The sequence below is a fragment of the Lolium perenne genome, chromosome 6, assembly GCF_019359855.2.
Source record: "Lolium perenne isolate Kyuss_39 chromosome 6, Kyuss_2.0, whole genome shotgun sequence".
NCBI lineage: Eukaryota > Viridiplantae > Streptophyta > Magnoliopsida > Poales > Poaceae > Lolium > Lolium perenne.
The window spans coordinates 155,615,788-155,639,455 of record NC_067249.2 but is presented as its reverse complement, the minus strand read 5'-3'; the positions used below and the strand labels follow the sequence as shown (position 1 = coordinate 155,639,455).

General features: G+C 42.5%; 1 protein-coding gene across 3 annotated transcripts; it reads right to left on the bottom strand.

Annotated features, from left to right (window-relative positions):
- Positions 1-14,575: 14,575 nt before the first annotated feature.
- LOC127307139 (uncharacterized) lies at positions 14,576-19,957 on the bottom strand. 3 transcript variants are annotated; one of them, XM_071822779.1, is made up of 7 exons: positions 19,661-19,957; positions 18,992-19,039; positions 18,593-18,692; positions 16,897-17,004; positions 16,315-16,701; positions 15,501-16,214; positions 14,576-14,882 (listed from the first exon to the last, which is right to left on the bottom strand). In XM_071822779.1, exons 4-6 carry the CDS (start codon positions 17,000-17,002, stop codon positions 15,502-15,504), a joined length of 1,206 nt encoding a protein of 401 aa, XP_071678880.1. In that variant the 5' UTR covers positions 17,003-17,004; positions 18,593-18,692; positions 18,992-19,039; positions 19,661-19,957; the 3' UTR covers positions 14,576-14,882; position 15,501. The 3 variants fall into 3 exon arrangements, with proteins under 3 accessions (XP_071678880.1, XP_051193801.1, XP_051193803.1); XM_051337841.2 differs by lacking the exon at positions 18,992-19,039; XM_051337843.2 differs by lacking the exons at positions 14,576-14,882; positions 15,501-16,214; positions 16,315-16,701; positions 16,897-17,004; positions 18,992-19,039 and adding exons at positions 17,064-17,879; positions 17,977-18,478.
- Between the last annotated feature and the right edge of the window lie 3,711 nt (positions 19,958-23,668).

Sequence of the window (23,668 nt, the reverse complement as noted above, 5' to 3'; positions counted from 1 at the left end):
CCATTGTGTTTACCATTGCTTCGAATAGCTGCATTCATTACATGTGCTTACAATAGTATTGATCAAGATTATGATGGCATGTCACTTCAGAAATTATCTTTGTTATCGTTTACCTACTCGGGACGAGTAGGAACTAAGCTTGGGGATGCTTGATACGTCTCAAACGTATCTATAATTTCTTATGTTCCATGCTACTTTATTGATGATACCTACATGCTTTATATATACACTTTATGTCATATTTATGCATTTTCCGGCACTAACCTATTAACAAGATGCCGAAGAGCCAGTTGCTGTTTTCTGCTGTTTTTGGTTTCAGAAATCCTAGTAAGGAAATATTCTTGGAATTGGACGAAATCAACGCCCAGGGGCTTATTCTTCCACGAAGCTTCCAGAACACCAAAAGGGAAACGAAGTGGGGCGACGAGGCGCCGCCACACTAGGGCGGCGCGGCCCAAGGGGGGCCCGCGCGGCCCTAGCGTGTGGGGCCCCCGTCAGCCCTCCGACTCTACCCTTCCGCCTACTTAAGCCTTCGTCGATAATAACTCCAGTACCGAGAGCCACGATACGGAAAACCTTCCAGAGACGCCGCCGCCGCCAATCCCATCTCGGGGGATTCAGGAGATCGCCTCCGGCACCCTGCCGGAGAGGGGAATCATCTCCCAGAGGACTCTTCACCGCCATGGTCGCCTCCGGAGTGATGTGCGAGTAGTTCACCCCTGGACTATGGGTCCATAGCAGTAGCTAGATGGTCGTCTTCTCCTAATTGTGCTATCATTGTTGGATCTTGTGAGCTGCCTAACATGATCAAGATCATCTATTTGTAATGCTACATGTTGCGTTTGTTGGGATCCGATGAATAATGAATGCTATGTTATGTTGATTATCAATATATCATCTATGTGTTGTTTATGATCTTGCATGCTCTCTGTTATTAGTAGAGGCTCTTGCCAAGTCGTTACTTGTAACTCCAAGAGGGAGTATTTATGCTCGATAGTGGGTTCATGCCTCCATTAAATCAGGGACAGTGACAGAAAGTTCTAAGGTTGTGGATGTGCTGTTGCCACTAGGGATAAAACATCAATGCTATGTCTAAGGATGTATTTGTTGATTACATTACGCACCATACTTAATGCAATTGTCTGTTGTTTGCAACTTAATACTGGAAGGGGTTCGGATGATAACCTGAAGGTGGACTTTTTAGGCATAGATGCATGCTGGATAGCGGTCTATGTACTTTGTCGTAATGCCCAATTGAATTTCACACTACTCATCATAACATGTATGTGCATTATCATGCCATCTTTATTTGTCAATTGCCCAACTGTAATTTGTTCACCCAACATGCTAATTCTTATTGGAGAGACACCACTAGTGAACTGTGGACCCCGGTCCATTCTTTACAACGAATACAATCTACTGCAATACTTGTTCTTACTGTTCTCTGCAAACATCATCATCCACACTATACATCTAATCCTTTGTTACAGCAAGCCGGTGAGATTGACAACCTCACTGTCACGTTGGGGCAAAGTATCTTGATTGTGTTGTGCAGGTTCCACGTTGGCGCCGGAATCCCTGGTGTTGCGCCGCACTACACTCCGCCGCCATCAACCTTCAACGTGCTTCTTGGCTCCTACTGGTTCGATAAACCTTGGTTTCTTACTGAGGGAAAACTTGTTGATGTACGCATCACACCTTCCTCTTGGGGTTCCCAACGGACGTGTGCTGTACGCGTATCAAGATGTCATTTACCAGAAGAAGTGGCAAAATAGTACCTTCGGCTTTTTTAGCATGGTCACGGTACCCGACGAATTGGGTACCGAGACGGATAAACTCCTTCATCAAAGGCTGCAAAGAAAAAAGAGAAAGAAACATCAATAAGGTAAAAAAGTTCGACATCAAAAAGTAAAAGAGAAGCGAAAAATAAAGAAGAGTCGACAGCATTTAAATATTCGGCACATAAGAGAAGAAGTGAATAACTTACATCATCCAAAGAAGGAGTCGTGGAGCTACCAAGTAGTAAGGTAGGCTCTTTTGCTGGATCGACCCTAGCCCTCTTTGGCGAAGGGGCACGGGGGCTTGCAGGTGGAGTAGGATGCTCGAGGTTTTGCTGAGGAGGCGAGGTTTCATCTCCATCAGGCTGAGCTTCAGAGACAACTAAAGTGCGCGACGTACTCGTTCGAGCAGTCGCGTCAATAGGTTGATCTTCATCCTCATCACCACTACAATAAAAGGCGACAATATAAGAATCAACATAGACAAAAACATCGAGAGCAAACAACAAGGGGCAATAAAAACTTACGAGCTGACAAGGGCATCCTCGTAAGGGTTGAAATTTGTCTTCCTTTCAGAAGGACCAACTTCTTCGACAGGAGATGTGCCGGCTTTGGAGGCGCCGGAATCGGTGACTTCGTCCCTTTTCCTCTTTCTCCTTGGAGAAACAGCGGAAGGAAGGGAGTGTGTCGAGGCAGTAGCCTCAGACTCGGCTTCTTTTTCAGAGGAAGCGCGGGTTTTTGAGAACCCGCGACTTCACTCTCAGGGCGAGAAGTACCCTGGTTGTCATCGGTGACAACAGTCCGTTCTTCGACTTCTCCACCTTCAGGAAGAGGAGGAAGAGAAGCTAGAACAGGGTGGTTCTGCAAAAAAACAAGGAGTGTCGACACAAAGTTATGCAAAGGACGCTAGCAAGATAGTAGTCGACAAATACTAAAAAAATCGAGAAGACAAGATAGTAGTCAAGGGAAAAATTACTCGGGAAGGGCGTTGGTGCCACTATATGGCTCAACGCGGCAAGAGGATGGAATAGTATCCTTCTTGCTGAGCGACGAAATTCTTCGGATCAGTTTCTCCAAATCCTTCACAGGAAGGTCTTTGGAGAGCCTGTCGACGTCTTCTTCACCAGCATACATCCAAAGGGGATTTTTGCGAGCTTGTAAAGGTTGTACTCTAATCCTAAGGAAGTAGGCTGTGATCTGGATACCCGACAATTCCTTGCCACGGGTGTTCTGGAGCTCATGGATGCGAGTCATCAGCACCTCTGTCGCCGACTTCTCTTCTTCGGTGGCTTCAGCGTCCCAGGAACGACGGCGAAGAATCTTGGCACCTCCGTCGAAAGGAGCAATATTGTACTCCACTGAGTCGGAGCTTTCTTCGTGCACATAGAGCCATCTTTTGCGCCACCCCTGGACGGAGTCGGGGAATTTGACGTCGAAGTACTCTACATCAGAGCGAACGCAAATGACAACGCCGCCGATGTTGTAGGCGACGTTGTGGGAGCCATTGCGGCGGAGGCAGAAGATGCGCTTCCACAGAGCCCAATTAGGTTGGACTCCGAGGAAGCATTCACAGAGGGTGATAAAAATCGACACATGGAGGATGGAGTTGGGCGTCAGCTGATGCAGCTATAGCCCGTAGACAAAGACGAGACCACGAAGGAACTCGTGGATAGGGGAGAAAGACCGCGAATGAGATGGTCAACGAAACTGACCCGATATTCGATTGGAGGCGATGGATAGCTTTCTTCCTTGGGGAAGCGCAGCGCGTTCTCCTTCTTCGTGAATCCGAGCTTCTTCAACAGGTTCATGTCTTGATTGGAGATTTGGGATCTCTCCCACTCCAGATCTTCAGTGGCCATCTTCGACTCTGTAGTGTTGTGTCTAGTGAGGCGCGCGCACGGTGGCATCAACAATGGCGTAGGAGCAAAGCGCGAGCGTGGTGGAGCTCAAGAACTGTGGGGCGCAATGGAGGATTTAGGCAGAGGAGAGCAGAGGAGCGGCGCGAGCGAAAGTGTGGAAGGAGGAAAAGGATGACCTTAAGTAGAGGTGCGGTGAATCGACGCACCGTTGGATGGAGAAATTGTGAGATAGATGGTGTACACGTGGACAAAGGGAAAAAACGCAATTTCACTGAGAAGGGAAGGAACAGGCGCTACAATGCGTGCGCCAGGAAAAGTGGAGGACGTGTGTCCCCCACTTGCACGACGTGTCAACTTGATAAGAAAATTGGGCCCGCAAGACAGAGAAAGCGCAGTTCTCGCGTTTTCCCGATACAGTGATCGTGGCTATTGCTGTCCACAACTGGCGCGTGGTTGACAAGGGAGGAAATCCCTGTGTGGAAGCTTTTCGTTCCCCGGCAACGGTGCCAGAAAATAGCTTGATGTCTACGCACACTCCTTTTCCTGTAGACAGTGTTAGGCCTCCAAGAGCAGAGGTTTGTAGAACAGCAGCAAGTTTTCCCTTAAGTGGATCACCCAAGGTTTATCGAACTCAGGGAGGAAGAGGTCAAAGATATCCCTCTCAAGCAACCCTGCGATCACAATGCAAGAAGTCTCTTGTGTCCCCAACACACCCAATACACTTGTCAGATGTATAGGTGCACTAGTTCGGCGAAGAGATAGTGAGATACAGGTGGTATGAATGAATATGAGCAGTAGTAACGGCGCCAGAAAATACTTGACTGTCTACGGTGACAGAAAATAGCTTGCTGGCGTGCAGTAGTAATATTGCAGGAAGTAGAGATGTAGCAAAACAGTAAACAAGCAGTGATTGCAGTATTTGGAAACAAGGCCTAGGGATCGTACTTTCACTAGTGGACACTCTCAACATTGATCACATAACTGAATAGATAAATGCTATACTCTACACTCTCTTGTTGGATGATGAACACCACTAATTGTGTAGGGCTACAAGAGCACCTCAATGCCGGAGTTAACAAGCTCCACAACATTCGATATTCATATTTAAATAACCTTAGAGTGCATGATAGATCAACACAACTATACCAAGTACTAACATAGCATGCACACTGTCACCATCATACTATGAAAGGAGGAATAGATCACATCAATACCATCATAGTAATAGTTAACTTCATAATCTACAAGAGATTACAATCATAATCTACGCCAAGTACTACATGATGCACACACTGTCACCATTACATCATGAAGGAGGAATAGAGTACTTTAATAACATCACTAGAGTAGCACATAGATGAATAGTGATACAAAGCTCATATGAATCTCAATCATGTAAGGCAGCTCATGAGATCATTGTATTGAAGTACATAGGAGAGAGATTAACCACATAGCTACCGGTACAGCCCTTAGCCTTGAGGGAGAACTACTCCCTCCTCATGGGAGACAGCAGCGTTGATGAAGATGGCGGTGGTGTCGATGGAGATGCCTTCCGGGGGCACTTCCCCGTCCCGGCGGTGTGCCGGAACAGAGACTTATGTCCCCCAGATCTTGGCTTCGCGATGGCGGTGGCTCTGGAAGGTTTCTCGTACCGTGGCTTTTTCGTATCGAAGATTTAGGTCATGGGGCTTCTTATAGGCGAAGAGGCGGAGTCGGAAGGCTGACGGGGCCACCACACAGTAGGGCGGCGCGCCTGGCTCCTTGGCCGCGCCGCCCACACGTGTGGGCCCCCTGTGGCCCTCCTCTGGTCCCTCTCGGGTGTTCTGGAAGCTTCGTGGAATTATAAGATACTGGGCGTTGATTTCGTCCAATTCTGAGAATATTTCCTTACTAGGATTTCTGAAACCAAAAACAGCAGAAAACAACAACTGGCTCTTCGGCATCTCGTTAATAGGTTAGTGCCGGAAAATGCATAAATATGAGATAAAGTATGTATAAAACATGTGTGTATCATCATAAAACAAGCATGGAACATAAGAAATTATCGATACGTTGGAGACGTATCAGCATCCCCAAGCTTAGTTCCTACTCGTCCCGAGTAGGTAAACGATAACAAAGATAATTTCTGAAGTGACATGCCATCATAATCTTGATCATACTATTGTAAGCACATGTAATGAATGCAGCGATTCGAAGCAATGGTAAATACAATGGTTAAACAATTGAATCATATAGCAAAGACTTTTCATGAATAGTACTTTCAAGACAAGCATCAATAAGTCTTGCATAAGAGTTAACTCATAAAGCAATAAATTCATAGTAAAGGCATTGAAGCAACACAAAGGAAGATTAAGTTTCAGCGGTTGCTTTCAACTTGTAACATGTATATCTCATGGATATTGTCAACATAAAGTAATATAATGAGTGCAATATGCAAGTATGTAAGAATCAATGCACAGTTCACACAAGTGTTTGCTTCTTGAGATGGAGAGAAATAGGTGAACTGACTCAACATAAAAGTAGAAGAATGGCCCTTCGCAGAGGGAAGCATTGATTGCTATGTTTGTGCTAGAGCTTTGATTTTGAAAACAAGAAACAATTTTGTCAACGGTAGTAATAAAGCATATGCATTATGTAAATTATATCCTACAAGTTGCAAGCCTCATGCATAGATTACCAATAGTGCCCGCACCTTGTCCTAATTAGCTCGGATTACCTGGATTATCATCGCAATACATATGTTTTAACCAAGTGTCGCAAAGGGGTACCTCTATGCCACCTGTACAAAGGTCTAAGGAGAAAGCTCGCATTGGATTTCTCGCTTTTGATTATTCTCAACTTAGACATCCATACCGGGACAACATAGACAACAGATAATGGACTCCTCTTTAATGCATAAGCATTCAGTAACAAATAATATTCTCATAAGAGATTGAGGATAGTTGTCCAAAACTGAAACTTCCACCATGGATCATGGCTTTAGTTAGCGGCCCAATGCTCTTCTCTAACAATATGCATACTCAAACCATTCAACTCATGGTAAATCGCCCTTACTTCAGACAAGACGAACATGCATAGCAACTCACATGATATTCAACAAAGGGTAGTTGATGGCGTCCCCAGGAACATGGTTATCGCTCAACAAGCAACTTATAAGAGATAAGATGCATAAGTACATATTCAATACCACAATAGTTTTTAGGCTATTTGTCCCATGAGCTATATATTGCAAAGGCGAAGAATGGAAATTTTAAAGGTAGCACTCAAGCAATTTACTTTGGAATGGCGGAGAAATACCATGTAGTAGGTAGGTGATACGTCTCCGACGTATCGATAATTTCTTATGTTCCATGCCACATTATTGATGATATCTACATGTTTTATGCATACTTTATGTCATATTCGTGCATTTTCTGGAACTAACCCATTAACAAGATGCCGAAGTGCCGATTCTTTGTTTCTGCTGTTTTGGTTTCAGAAATCCTAGTAAGGAAATATTCTCGGAATTGGACGAAATCAACGCCCAGGGTCCTATTTTGCCACGAAGCTTCCAGAAGACCGGAGAGTCAACGAAGTGGGGCCACGAGGTGGCCAGGAGGTAGGGCGGCGCGGCCCCACCCTTGGCCGCGCCGACCTGTCTCCTGGGCCCCTCGCGACGCCCCCTGACCTACCCTTCCGCCTACAAATAGCCTTCGTCGCGAAACCCCCATTACCGAGAGCCACGATACGGAAAACCTTCCAGAGACGCCGCCGCCGCCAATCCAATCTCGGGGGATTCAGGAGATCGCCTCCGGCACCCTGCCGGAGAGGGGAATCATCTCCCGGAGGACTCTACGCCGCCATGGTCGCCTCCGGAGTGATGTGTGAGTAGTCTACCCCTGGACTATGGGTCCATAGCAGTAGCTAGATGGTTCTCTTCTCCTCATTGTGCTTAATTGTCTGGTCTTGTGAGCTGCCGAACATGATCAAGATCATCTATCTGTAATGCTATATGTTGAGTTTGTTGGGATCCGATGAATAGAGAATACTATGTTATGTTGATTATCAATTTATGTCTATGTGTTGCTTATGATCTTGCATGCTCTCCGTTATTAGTAGAGGCTCTGGCCAAGTTTTTGCTAGTAACTCCAAGAGAGGGTATTTATGCTCGATAGTGGGTTCATGTCTCCGTGAATCTGGGGAAGTGACAGAAATCTCTAAGGTTATGGATGTGTTGTTGCCACTAGGGGTAAAACATTGATGCTATGTCCGAGGATGTAGTTATTGATTATATTACGTGCAATACTTAATGCAATTGTCTGTTGTTAGCAACTTAATACTGGAAGGGGTTCGGATGATAACCTGAAGATGGACTTTTTAGGCATAGATGCATGCTGGATAGCGGTCTATGTACTTTGTCGTAATGCCCAATTAAATCTCACTATACTCATCATAATATGTATGTGCATGGTCATGCCCTCTCTATTTGTCAATTGCCCAACTGTAATTTGTTCACCCAACATGCTTATTCTTATCGGAGAGACACCTCTAGTGAACTGTGGACCCCGGTCCAATTCTCTATACTGAAATACAATCTACTGCAATGCTTGTTCTACTGTTTTCTGCAAACAATCATCTTCCACACTATACATCTAATCCTTTGTTACAGCAAGCCGGTGAGATTGACAACCTCGCTGTTTCGTTGGGGCAAAGTACTTGGTTTGTGTTGTGCAGGTTCCACGTTGGCGCCGGAATCCCTGGTGTTGCGCCGCACTACATCTCGCCGCCATCAACCTTCACGTGCTTCTTGACTCCTACTGGTTTGATAAACCTTGGTTTCTTACTGAGGGAAACTTGTCGTTGTACGCATCACACCTTCCTCTTGGGGTTCCCAACGGACGCGTGTCGAACGGAAAGACAATACGTCAACCACGCGCATCAAGCAAAATTTCTGGCGCCGTTGCCGGGGAGATCAAGACACGCTGCAAGGGGAGTCTCCACATCCCAATCTCTTTACTTTGTTTTTGTCTTGCTTAGTTTTATTTACTACTTTGTTTGCTGCACTAAATCAAAATACAAAAAAATTAGTTGCTAGTTTTACTTTATTTGCTATCTTGTTTGCTATATCAAAAACACAAAAAATTAGTTACTTGCATTTACTTTATCTAGTTTGCTTTATTTACTACTGCTAAAATGGGTACTCCTGAAAATACTAAGTTCTGTGACTTCACAACCACAAATAATAATGATTTCTTATGCACACCTATTGCTCCACCTGCTACTACAGCAGAATTCTTTGAAATTAAACCTGCTTTACTAAATCTTGTTATGCGAGAGCAATTTTCTGGTGTTAGTTCTGATGATGCTGCTGCCCATCTCAATAATTTTGTTGAACTTTGTGAAATGCAAAAGTATAAAGATGTAGATGGTGACATTATAAAATTAAAATTGTTCCCTTTCTCATTAAGAGGAAGAGCTAAAGATTGGTTGCTATCTCTGCCTAAGAATAGTATTGATTCATGGACTAAATGCAAGGATGCTTTTATTGGTAGATATTATCCCCCTGCTAAAATTATATCTTTGAGGAGTAGCATAATGAATTTTAAACAATTGGATACTGAGCATGTTGCACAAGCATGGGAAAGAATGAAATCTCTGGTTAAAAATTGCCCAACCCATGGACTGACTACTTGGATGATCATCCAAACCTTTTATGCAGGACTAAATTTTTCTTCGCGGAACCTATTGGATTCAGCTGCTGGAGGTACCTTTATGTCCATCACTCTTGGCGAAGCAACAAAGCTTCTTGATAATATGATGATCAATTACTCTGAATGGCACACGGAAAGAGCTCCACAAGGTAAGAAGGTAAATTCTGTCGAAGAAACCTCTTCCTTAAGTGATAAGATTGATGCTATTATGTCTATGCTTGTGAATGATAGGACTAATATTGATCCTAATAATGTTCCATTAGCTTCATTGGTTGCTCAAGAAGAACATGTCGATGTAAACTTCATTAAAAATAATAATTTCAACAACAATGCTTACCGGAACAATTCTAGTAACAACTATAGGCCATATCCTTATAATAATGGCAACTGCTATGGTAATTCTTATGGGAATTCTTACAAAAATAATAGGAACACACCCCCTGGACTTGAAGCCATGCTTAAAGAATTTATTAGTACACAAATTGCTTTTAACAAATCTGTTGAAGAAAAGCTTGGGAAAATTGATATACTTGCTTCTAAAGTCGATAGTCTTGCTGCTGATGTTGATCTTTTGAAATCAAAAGTTATGCCTAATTAAAATCATCATAATAAAATTGTTACTACAGCAAATGCCATCCAAGTTAGAATTAATGAGAATATAAGATTGATGGCCGAATTGCGTGCTAGGTGGGAAAGGGAAGAAAATGAAAAAGAAGATAATATAGCTAAAGTTTGGACTATTACCACCACTAGTAATGCTAATGCTCCACAAGTTGCTGCACCTCCTACTAATAATAATAAAAGAATTGGTGTTAGCAATGTTTCCACTTCTAATGCAAAGCGCGAAAAACTACCCGAAACTGCTAAAACTGCTGAAACTGCCTGTGATAAAACTGCTGAAATTTTTTCCAACATTGGGGATGATGATCCCATTGATTTAGATTATAATGGTTTGAATTTTGATGATTGCCACATCTCTGAAGTTATAAAGTTCTTACAAAAACTTGCTAAAAGTCCTAATGCTAGTGCTATAAATTTGGCTTTCACGAAACATATTACAAATGCTCTCATAAAAGCTAGAGAAGAGAAATTAGAGCGCGAAGCTTCTATTCCTAGAAAGCTAGAGGATGGTTGGGAGCCCATCATTAAGATGAAGGTCAATGACTTTGATTGTAATGCTTTATGTGATCTTGGTGCAAGTATTTCTGTTATGCCTAAGAAAATCTATAATATGCTTGACTTGCCACCATTGAAAAATTGTTATTTGGATGTTAATCTTGCTGATCATTCTACAAAGAAACCTTTGGGGAAAGTTGATAATGTTCGCATTACTATTAACAATAACCTTGTCCCCGTTGATTTTGTTGTCTTGGATATTGAATGCAATGCATCTTGTCCCATTATATTGGGAAGACCTTTTCTTCGAACTGTTGGTGCTATCATTGATATGAAGGAAGGTAATATAAAATATCAATTTCCTCTCAAGAAAGATATGGAACACTTCCCTAGAAAGAGAATGAAGTTACCTTATGATTCTATTATTAGAACAAATTATGATGTTGACACTTCATCTCTTGATAATACTTGATATACACTTTCTGCGCCTAGCTGAAAGGCGTTAAAGAAAAGCGCTTATGGGAGACAACCCATGTTTTTACTATAGTATTTTGTTTTATATTTGAGTCTTGGAAGTTGTTTACTACTGTAGCAACCTCTCCTTATCTTAGTTTTGTGTTTTGTTGTGCCAAGTAAAGTCGTTGATAGTAAGGTTCATACTAGATTTGGATTACTGCGCAGAAATAGATTTCTTTGCTGTCACGAATCTGGGCAAAATTCTCTGTAGGTAACTCAGAAAATTATGCCAATTTACGTGAGTGATCCTCAGATATGTACGCAACTTTCATTCAATCTGAGCATTTTCATTTGAGCAAGTCTGGTGCCTCAATAAAATTCGTCATTACGAACTGTTCTGTTTTGACAGATTCTGCCTTTTTATTTCGCATTGCCTGTTTTGATATGTTCGATGGATATTTCGATTCCATTGACTTTCAGTAGCTTTGTGCAATGTCCAGAAGTGTTAATAATGATTTATGTCACCTCTGAACATGTATATTTTGATTGTGCACTAACCCTCTAATGAGTTGTTTTGAGTTTGGTGTGGAGGAAGTTTTCAAGGATCAAGAGAGGGAGATGATACAACATGATCAAGGAGAGTGAAAGCTCTAAGCTTGGGGATGCCCCGGTGGTTCACCCCTGCATATATCAAGAAGACTCAAGCGTCTAAGCTTGGGGATGCCCAAGGCATCCCCTTCTTCATCGACAACATTATCAGGTTCCTCCCCTGAAACTATATTTTTATTCCGTCACATCTTATGTGCTTTGCTTGGAGCGTCGGTTTGTTTTTGTTTTTGTTTTGTTTGAATAAAATGGATCCTAGCATTCATTGTGTGGGAGAGAGACACGCTCCGCTGTAGCATATGGACAAGTATGTCCTTAGGCTTTACTCATAATATTCATGGCGAAGTTTCTTCTTCGTTAAATTGTTATATGGTTGGAATTGGAAAATGATACATGTAGTAATTGCTATAATGTCTTGGATAATGTGATACTTGGCAATTGTTGTGCTCATGTTTAAGCTCTTGCATCATATACTTTGCACCTATTAATGAAGAAATACATAGAGCATGCTAAAATTTGGTTTACATATTTGGTCTCTCTAAGGTCTAGATAATTTCTAGTATTGAGTTTGAACAACAAGGAAGACGGTGTAGAGTCTTATAATGTTTACAATATGTCTTTTATGTGAGTTTTTCTGCACCGCTTCATCCTTGTGTTTGTTTCAAATAGCCTTGCTAGCCTAAGCCTTGTATCGAGAGGGAATACTTCTCATGCATCCAAAATACTTGAGCCAACCACTATGCCATTTGTGTCCACCATACCTACCTACTACATGGTATTTCTCCGCCATTCCAAAGTAAATTGCTTGAGTGCTACCTTTAAATTTCTATCCTCTACCTTTACAATATATAGCTCATGGGACAAATAGCCTAAAAACTATTGTGGTATTGAATATGTACTTATGCACTTTATCTCTTATTAAGTTGCTTGTTGTGCGATAACCATGTTCCTGGGGACGCCATCAACTACTCTTTGTTGAATATCATGTGAGTTGCTATGCATGTTCGTCTTGTCTAAAGTAAGGGAGATTTACCACCTTTATGGTTAGAGCATGAATGTTGTTAGAGAAGAACATTGGGCCGCTAACTAAAGCCATGATCCATGGTGGAAGTTTCAGTTTTGGACATATATCCTCAATCTCATATGAGAAAATTAATTGTTGCTACATGCTTATGCATAAAAGAGGAGTCCATTATCTGTTGTCTATGTTGTCCCGGTATGGATGTCTAAGTTGAGAATAATCAATAGCGAGAAATCCAATGCGAGCTTTCTCCTTAGACCTTTGTACAGGCGGCATAGAGGTACCCCTTTGTGACACTTGGTTAAAACATGTGCATTGCGATAATCCCGGTAATCCAAGCTAATTAGGACAAGGTGCGGGCACTATTAGTATACTATGCATGAGGCTTGCAACTTGTAAGATATAATTTACATGATACATATGCTTTATTACTACCGTTGACATAATTGTTTCTTGTTTTCAAAATCAAAGCTCTAGCACAAATATAGCAATCGATGCTTTCCTCTTTGAAGGACCATTCTTTTACTTTTATTGTTGAGTCAGTTCACCTATCTCTCTCCACCTCAAGAAGCAAACACTTGTGTGAACTGTGCATTGATTCCTACATATTTGCATATTGCACTTGTTATATTACTTTACATTGACAATATCCATGAGATATACATGTTATAAGTTGAAAGCAACCGCTGAAACTTAATCTTCCTTTGTGTTGCTTCAATGCCTCTACTATGAATTATTGCTTTATGAGTTAACTCTTATGCAAGACTTATTGATGCTTGTCTTGAAGTACTATTCATGAAAAGTCTTTGCTTTATGATTCAGTTGTTTACTCATGTCATTTACATTGTTTTGATCGCTGCATTCATTACATATGCTTACAATAGTATGATCAAGGTTATGATGGCATGTCACTCCAGAAATTATCTTTGTTTATCGTTTACCTGCTCGGGACGAGCAGAAACTAAGCTTGGGGATGCTGATACGTCTCCGACGTATCGATAATTTCTTATGTTCCATGCCACATTATTGATGATATCTATATGTTTTATGCACACTTTATATCATATTCGTGCATTTTCTGGAACTAACCTATTAACAAGATGCCGAAGTGCCGATTCTTGTTTTTCTGCTGTTTTTGGTTTCAGAAATCCTAGTAAGGAAATATTCTCGGAATTGGACGAAATCAACGCCCAGGGTCCTATTTTGCCACGAAGCTTCCAGAAGACCGGAGAGTCAAAGAAGTGGGGCCACGAGGTGGCCAGGAGGTAGGGCGGCGCGGCCCCACCCTTGGCCGCGCCGACCTGTCTCCTGGGCCCCTCGCGACGCCCCCTGACCTACCCTTCCGCCTACAAATAGCCTTCGTCGCGAAACCCCCAGTACCGAGAGCCACGATACGGAAAACCTTCTAGAGACGCCGCCGCCGCCAATCCCATCTCAGGGGATTCAGGAGATCGCCTCCGGCACCCTGCCGGAGAGGGGAATCATCTCCCGGAGGACTCTACGCCGCCATGGTTGCCTCCGGAGTGATGTGTGAGTAGTCTACCCCTGGACTATGGGTCCATAGCAGTAGCTAGATGGTTGTCTTCTCCTCATTGTGCTTAATTGTCGGGTCTTGTGAGCTGCCGAACATGATCAAGATCATCTATCTGTAATGCTATATGTTGTGTTTGTTGGGATCCGATGAATAGAGAATACTATGTTATGTTGATTATCAATTTATGTCTATGTGTTGTTTATGATCTTGCATGCTCTCCGTTATTAGTAGAGGCTCTGGCCAAGTTTTTGCTAGTAACTCCAAGAGGGGGTATTTATGCTCGATAGTGGGTTCATGTCTCCGTGAATCTGGGGAAGTGACAGAAATCTCTAAGGCCTTGTTTGGCAACGGTGGATTCCAGTGTTTGGGAGTGTATAATACAACGTGTTTTTGGTGAATACACTTCCGTCACCCAATTCCCTTTCTCCCACCCAATACTCTCACACCACAATACTCTCCACCCAATCCCGTCGTTTGGCATACAGGGATTTATCTGATCGTATTTGAACACAAACTGGGAGCAAATGGCATGTTGCATTGTGAAGTAATAAAAATCAAAATTGTACACCATTCTGTTCATCAACTGGTTCACATTAACTTCAATCAATGGTGACCACAAAACTAAATTAAGTATCAAGTAAATGCAATATATTCTCGCAAAAAAAAAAGTAAATGCAATATATTAAATGGCACTTCTTGTGCTCAACTTTGGAAGCAGAGATGATAAATTCGCCGGTTCACAATCTTAGAAAACATACACTAAAAACTACTAGCTGTGGAGCGTCCTCCTCTTGGATTCCTGAGTTCACTTATGCTGCATTCCTGAAACAACATAGGCATAAACAGTGAGTAAACTCATTGGCATTGTTAAGTGATACTCGAAGCAACTGAACCATGCATAGTCTGAAAACAGCAGATGCACAAACACTCCGGTCCTACTACTACTACCAGTTTCAAGGGTTAGGCACAGGGTCCTAGCCTGGTGGAGCATTCTCCTCTTCGGTTCCTATTACTTGCAGAACATATGCACAACTTCCCAGTCGATGCAATCCTACTATTTGCAGAACTGAACCTATAGTCGATGCAATCCTACTACTTGCAGAATTGGACACATGGTCAATGCAGAGAAGAGTCAGGTTGAATCAGCGGCAGGTTATAGAATGAGATTGGTCTAACAAGAAGGTAAGATATGCACATACAAATGAATGTAATCTCTGTCAACTTTCCAAAACTAGCAGGCACTAAATCCTATCCAGAAAATTGTTGGGCTTATGTGTTTGTGCAAACATAGCATTTGAAAACAGGAAAAAACATAGCATTTGAAAACAGGACAAATAATTCAGCACAGTAGGATATAGCATTTAAAAAATGTATCTATGAACCATGGCATTCAGGATGGGAAGTGTTACAGAAAATTAGAGACGAGAGCAATGATCTTACCTCAAGTTAACCTAGCCAACTGTCTGCGAAACCATAGAATAGCTGTGCCATCTTTGTCATCTACGAGATTGACAAAAAACTCACGGTTGTGAGCATTTTCAAAGACCTCCAGTGCTGTAATTTTCTCATCCGGTGTGACACCTTCCAAGGTTTTCAAGGCTTCCATGCATCTTGTAATTGTGAATTCTTGTGCAACTTCTTTTCTGGCTTCCTTTTCTTTGATTTGCACTAATCTCTCCATCACTCCTACTAAACCATCTGTGCTCCTCTTCTTTGGGCTATTCTTACGATTCACTCTCGAGCCACCAACATTTGACTTGTTCCTCTCAACAGCAATTACTTGTGACGTGTTCCTCTCGACAGCAGCTACTTGTGATGTGTTCCTCTCGACAGCATCTACATGTGACATGTTCCTCTCGACAGCAGCTACACGTGACATGTTCCTCTCGACATCAGCTACACGTGACTTGTTCCTCTCGACAGCAGTTACCTGTGACTTGTTCCTCTCGACAGCAGCAACATGTGACTTGTTCCTCTCGACAGCAGCAACATGTGACGTGTTCCTCTCCATTTGCTCATCATCAATGATCTGCAAGTCTTCATCGTAGCATTTGTCCCCATGTACCTCATAGTCATCATCACTTTCTACATCTTCGATCTCCATCGATGGCCCGGCAGTAGATGTGAAGCAAAGTTTGCCTTCAGCTAATTGCCCTGTAGTAAATAGTTGTATAAGCAAACACTTGCACTATATAAGAGTTATCCTATATAAGCAAACACTAGCAGTTTTAGAAGGAAACACAATCACACTTACCATTATAGAGCTCCCCAAGGGAATCATAAAGAGGAAAAGCTTTGCGCTTGAACTTCTTGATCCTGTCGCCCAAAGAGGTCGCCAAGTTTACCCAGAGATGAGGATCAGCTTGTAGCATGCCTTTTGCTTCATTCCAGCCAACACCGCTCTGTTTACGAGCCTCCTTTAAAATCCTGTAATCCCTCTTTAGATCCTTTTCCTTGTCTTGAACCTGAGACTTTGTGAATTTCACATGGGGGTGTCTTTCATGGAAAGTTGAAACCATCAGGTTCCAAGTTTCGGTTGTCCATCCATTTTGACTTCTATGATAGGTGGTATTGTGCTCATGTAGCAGTTCCACAAGAGACTTCTCCAATGCCGGATTCCATGATGCTCTCGATTTGTCAACTGCACAACACAATAACATTATTGCGTATTGGAAAATGCATGCAAGAAATATTAGAGACTACAGATGGTAAGAACTATATGCACAAAGATGAGAGAAGGCCTAAATAACAATAACATTGTTTTGCCGAAAGAGAAGATCAGGAAATGGCAGTAAAACAACACCAAAATATCTGAGAGTGATAGCAAATTATTTACCTATTGGAGAAGCCTTTTTTCCAGACCTTTTCATACTTTTTTTTGCATGCTGCAAGTTATATTTTGGAGAACCCTTTGGATACAGTGGAGATCCATTTGGAGACATATCTATAACCAAACAGAATTATAATTATATATTGAAAGATCCAAACAAAATCCTTATGATGTGATGAAAATATCCCAAACAAACTCATTATTACATGATAAAAGACGACACAACCAATTACATGATGAAAATATCCCAAACGAACTCATTATTACATGATAAAAGACTACACAACAAATAACATTAACTACTCAAGTTGGTAATCGTTCCACATCTGCATAGCTATTTGATCTCTCAAATTATTCCCTAGGATGTAGTTCTCTTGTTCATTGATGTCTTCATGGTTTTCATCACCGTTAGGTAGTATCACATAGTCAGCCGGATCTATGTTATCAGGTAGGTCATCAAGCAAAGTATCATCTCCACCATGCATTCTGATTATGTTGTGAAAGACCGCAGCAGCTGCTGGTATCTTTATTTGGTTTCTTATTGGATGGAAGGTCCCAACATGAAGAATAGGGAACCGTTTCTTCAAAATCCCCCAGTCTCTTTCTACATGGTTCCTCAGGATAGCATGGCGGTGATTAAAAAGCTCTCTGTAATTTTGTGGGCGACGATGACCATGTCCGAACTCTTTCAAGTGATACCGCGTACGCCGGTATGGTGCAAGAAATTTTTGAGTGTTCGCATATCCACCATCAACCAAATAAAATTTTCCTTCCGGTACATTGAAACCTTTCAATATGGCAGAGCTAAGTACTCTAGCGTCTGTTGCTGATCCTTCCCAGCCACATGAAATAGTTGTTACGTTCAAGTCAAAATCACATCCTATCATCACATTCTGGCTAAGGGATCCTTTCCTATTTCTCCATGGAGCTTGACGGCTAGAAAACATAGTGATGGGCACATGAGAACCATCTATGGCTCCTAAACAGTTCTGCATTGAAGTATGAATAAGTGTCAAGTAAAAAAACTGAAACCTAGATGTATAAGAGATGAGTTGGAGCCTAGATGGGTCAAAAAAGAATTGTAACCTGGAAATACGGAAAGAAACGAGTGTCCATAGTAATCTTTGGATGAGGTTCGTCAATGATCCGTGGCCTCACAAATCTTCTTGTCAAAACGGGAATTATATCAAAGAATTGCTTGATGTACTTGCTGAATGACCATCCACTATGCTTAAACTTTAGTTGTAAATCTTCATAAGAAGCATTATGTGAGATCATATAAAGAAAGAAGGCAAGCTTTTCTTCAACCTTGATCCTAGTATCTGATAGCAATCCTTCATCTCTAAGATAGTTTGCCAGCCATATAAAGATGTGAGGTTCCATTCTAAAAGCCACCAAACAGTCCTTAATATGGCCACTAAGGATTTCACTGACTTTTCGCTTGCCATATAGGAAGGAGGGATGGCGTATAGTTTTTTCCACTTTATTACTAAGATGCACATACAGTGCTGGAATAATAAAGAACAGCAACTCATCCTCGTCATCGGCTTTCCTCTTTCTAATACGCTCTATGCTCTGTAGATCCATTCTATCAATGAAGAAAAACATGTACTACAAGATCAACAAAAAAACATGCAGAAACAAGGTATACTATGTATACAACAATGAAAGAGCAAATTAAAAAACAAGGAATTGCTTTTACCTTTGCTAGGATGAGGTAAACAGCTCCAAGGGTCAGGCACGGGGTCCCAGCTTGGTGGACCCTCCTCCTCTTCGATTGAAATCCAATAAGGCTTGGGTTCCTGAAAAAGAGGTATAAACTGTTAGTAAACTGCATATGTTACTGCATAAACAGAGGCATAAATGGTTACTAAACAGAGCTATTTCAAGCAAGCCGACTAAAGCAAGTAAAAACGATCTCATACAGTATTTGGTGCCAATTATATACAACATGCAAAACCTGACAATGAAATAGCTAGATTGATCTCAATGATCATGACAAAAAAGCTACCGCAAGTCTCCATGGAGGTCCAAGACAGACAAAATGATACGACTGTTACACTATTTTTTATGACATGCTAGCAAACTGAAGGCATCTTACCTAGCGGCCTAGCGCGAAGGCTACCGGCTGCCTGCTGCCGCCCTTGAACTGTATCCGCCCCTCAAAATCAGGATATGAATCATATGTGAGTTTCTTGCGGCAGCGCCGCAGCTAGCGACCGAGCAGGAATATCGTGTTTCAGAGTATGATCTAGCTAGTTAATGGATGCGGTGTGCACAATCAGTATGCGTATATACGCACAAGCACAACAGCACAAGCAATCAACAAGTAGCTATTTTCTTTAGCGTCAGAAACTAATCAACAACCTGGAATAGTGATGATGTAGCATCCAAGAAACGGTTGTAATCTACAGCAATATATTAAATATCCATGAAAATGCTGTTGTGATTTATTGACAAGACTGGGAAATAATCTCTACTTTCAACAGTGTATTGCATCGAATAAATCAAGATGTCCGATGGACTAACAAAACCTCTTTCAACACTAAAAATAAGCAAAAATGATGTTCATTCCTTATAGTATACTGTCTACTGATAATACATCACGCTGTGCAGGCATCACATGGAAACATACAACTGCAAATTCATGGCGTCCATGGCGCATCATCGTTGTGCATGTCTATCGGCATTAAATAACTGGACCAAATCAAAGATTTGTGCATCTATGGCGCAACCCAGTACACAGCTATTGTAATGGAGGGGAACATACCGGAGTGAACGCCAGTTCAACGGAGCAGCTGGTGGCGGAGTTGACGGCGCAGAGGATACGGCGGTTGAAGGTTCCGTTGGGGGCGACGGCGAGGAGGCGGCCGGATCTGGCGACCGAAGAGGTCTTCGTGTCGAGGAGGTGGTGGCGGGAGGAAGCGGTGGCGAGATCTGGGGGCGGCGAGATCGGGCGGCGGCGAGATCGACCGCGCCGTCGGTGAAGCTCCGCCGCGACAGTGGTTTTGCTGCAGCCGCCGCCGCCGCGCGTGTAAGAAACGCGTCACCCTCCTCGCGTCTTGGAAACCCGTCCACCCGACGAGTTTGTGCGAGTTTTCTCGGGCTTACACGCCTCTATACCGGGCTGCCAAATGGGCTGTAGCGAGTATTTCTGGGTAACGGGCTAGCCTGGTAAAATACACGTGAATCCACCTAGAACCCGGGCTGCCAAACGAGGCCTAAGGTTATGGATGTGTTGTTGCCACTAGGGGTAAAACATTGATGCTATGTCCGAGGATGTAGTTATTGATTATATTACGCGCAATACTTAATGCAATTGTCTGTTGTTAGCAACTTAATACTGGAAGGGGTTCGGATGATAACCTGAAGGTGGACTTTTTAGGCATAGATGCATGCTGGATAGCGGTCTATGTACTTTGTCGTAATGCCCAATTAAATCTCACTATACTCATCATAATATGTATGTGCATGGTCATGCCCTCTCTATTTGTCAATTGCCCAACTGTAATTTGTTCACCCAACATGCTTATTCTTATCGGAGAGACACCTCTAGTGAACTGTGGACCCCGGTCCAATTCTCTATACTGAAATACAATCTACTGCAATACTTGTTCTACTGTTTTCTGCAAACAATCATCTTCCACACTATACATCTAATCCTTTGTTACAGCAAGCCGGTGAGATTGACAACCTCGCTGTTTCGTTGGGGCAAAGTACTTGGTTTGTGTTGTGCAGGTTCCACGTTGGCGCCGGAATCCCTGGTGTTGCGCCGCACTACATCTCGCCGCCATCAACCTTCACGTGCTTCTTGACTCCTACTGGTTCGATAAACCTTGGTTTCTTACTGAGGGAAACTTGCCGCTGTGCGCATCACACCTTCCTCTTGGGGTTCCCAACGGACGTGTGTCGAACGGAAAGACAATACGTCAACCACGCGCATCAGTAGGTATGGTGGACACAAGTGGCATAGTGTTTGGCTCAAGGATTTTGGATGCACGAGATGTATTCCCTCTCAATACAAGGCTTAGGCTAGCAAGGTTATTTGAAACAAACACAAGTATGAAGCGGTACAGCAAAACTCACATAAAAGATATATTGTAAGCATTATAAGACTCTATACCGTCTTCCTTGTTGTTCGACCCTTACTAGAAAATATCTAGACCTTAGAGAGACCAATCATGCAAACCAAATTTTAGCAAGCTCTATGTATTTCTTCACTAATAGGTGCAAAATATATGATGCAAGAGCTTAAACATGAGCACAACAATTGCCAAGTACCACATTATTCAAGATATTATACCAATTACCACATATAGCATTTCCCGTTTCCAACCATATAACAATTTAACGAAGCAGTTTCAACCTTCGCCATGAACATTATGAGCTAAGAACACATGTGTTCATATGAACAAGCGGAGCGTGTCTCTCTCCCACACAATGAATGCTATGATCCAATTTATTCAAACAAAAGCAAAAAACAAAAGCAAACAGACGCTCCAAGTAAAATACATAAGATGTGACCGAATAAAAATATAGTTTCAAGAGAAGAAACCTGATAAATTGTTGATGAAGAAGGGGATGTCTTGGGCATCCCCAAGCTTAGATGCTTGAGTCTTCTTGAAATATGCAGGGATGAACCATGGGAGCATCCCCAAGCTTAGACTTTTCACTCTTCTTGATCATATATCATCCTCCTCTCTTGACCCTTGAAAACTTCCTCCACACCAAACTCAAAACAAACTCATTAGAGGGTTAGTGCATAATAAAAATTCACATGTTACGAGGTGACACAATCATTCTTAACACTTCTGGACATTGCTAAAAGCTACTGGAAGTCAATGGAACAAAGAAATCCATTCAACACAGCAAAAGAGACAATGCGGAATCAAAGGCAGAATCTGTCAAAACAGAACAGTCTGTAAAGACGAATTTTTTAGAGGCACCAGACTTGCTCAGATGAAAATGCTCAAATTGAATGAAAGTTGCGTACATATCTGAGGATCACTGATACGCGTACAGCACGCGTCCGTTGGGAACCCCAAGAGGAAGGTGTGATGCGTACAGCGGCAAGTTTTCCCTCAGTAAGAAATCAAGGTTTATCGAACCAGTAGGAGCCAAGAAGCACGTTGAAGGTTGATGGCGGTGAGATGTAGTGCGGCGCAACACCAGGGATTCCGGCGCCAACATGGAACCTGCACAACACAACCAAAGTACTTTGCCCCAACGAAACAGTGAGGTTGTCAATCTCACCGGCTTGCTTTAACAAAGGATTAGATGTATAGTGTGGATGATGATTGTTTGCAGAGAACAGTAGAACAAGTATTGCAGTAGATTGTTTTCGATTAAAAGAATGGAACGGGGTCCACAGTTCACTAGAGGTGTCTCTTCCATAAGATAAATAGCATGTTGGGTGAACAAATTACAGTTGGGCAATTGACAAATAGAGAGGGCATGACAATGCACATACATGATATGATGACTATTGTGAGATTTAATTGGGCATTACGACAAAGTACATAGACCGCTATCCAGCATGCATCTATGCCTAACAAGTACACCTTCAGGTTATCATCCGAACCCCTTCCAGTATTAAGTTGAAAACAACAGACAATTGCATTAAGTATGGTGCGTAATGTAATCAATAACTACATCCTCGGACATAGCATCAATGTTTTATCCCTAGTGGCAACAGCACATCCACAACCTTAGAACTTTCTGTCACTGTCCCAGATTTAATGGAGGCATGAACCCACTATCGAGCATAAATACTCCCTCTTGGAGTTAAGAGTAAAAACTTGGCCAGAGCCTCTACTAATAACGGAGAGCATGCAAGATCATAAACAACACATAGGTAATAGATTGATAATCAACATAGCATAGTATTCTCTATCCATCGGATCCCAACAAACACAACATATAGCATTACAGATAGATGATCTTGATCATGTTAGGTAGCTCACAAGATCCGACAATGAAGCATAATTAGGAGAAGACGACCATCTAGCTACTGCTATGAACCCATAGTCCAGGGGTGAACTACTCACTCATCACTCCGGAGGCGACCATGGCGGTGAAGAGTCCTCCGGGAGATGATTCCTCTCTCCGGCAGGGTGCCGGAGGCGATCTCCTGAATCCCCCGAGATGGGATTGGCGGCGGCGGCGTCTCTGGAAGGTTTTCCGTATCGTGGCTCTCGGTACTGGGGGTTTCGCGACGAAGGCTTTAAGTAGGCGGAGGAGATAGGTCAAGGGGCCTGACAGGGGGCCCACACACTAGGCCGGCGCGGCCAGGGCTTGGGCCGCGCCGCCCTAGCGTCTGGCCACCTCGTGGCCCCACTTCGTATCATCTTCGGTCTTCTGGAAGCTTCGTGTGAAAATAGGCCCCTGGGCGTTGATTTCGTCCAATTCCGAGAATATTTCCTTACTAGGATTTCTGAAACCAAAAACAGCAGAAAACATCAACTGGCTCTTCGGCATCTCGTTAATAGGTTAGTGCCGGAAAATGCATAAATATGACATAAAGTATGCATAAAACATGTAGATATCATCAATAATGTGGCATGGAACATAAGAAATTATCGATACGTCGGAGACGTATCAATCACGCACAAAAATTGGCAGATTTTTCTGAGTTACCTACAGAGACTACTGGTCAAATTCGTGACAGCAAGAAATCTGTTTCTACGCAGTAATCCAAATCTAGTATGAACCTTACTATCAAAGACTTTACTTGGCACAACAATGCAACAAAATTAAGATAAGGAGATGTTGCTACAGT

Coding starts and splice junctions, on each gene's coding strand:
- LOC127307139 (XM_071822779.1), bottom strand. CDS start 17,002: ATGTCTCCAAATGGATCTCCACTGTATCCAAAGGGTTCTCCAAAATAT. Junction 16,702..16,896: donor AAAAAAGGCTTCTCCAATAG/GTAAATAATTTG, acceptor TGTGTTGTGCAG/TTGACAAATCGAGAGCATCA. Junction 16,215..16,314: donor CCTTGGGGAGCTCTATAATG/GTAAGTGTGATT, acceptor TATTTACTACAG/GGCAATTAGCTGAAGGCAAA.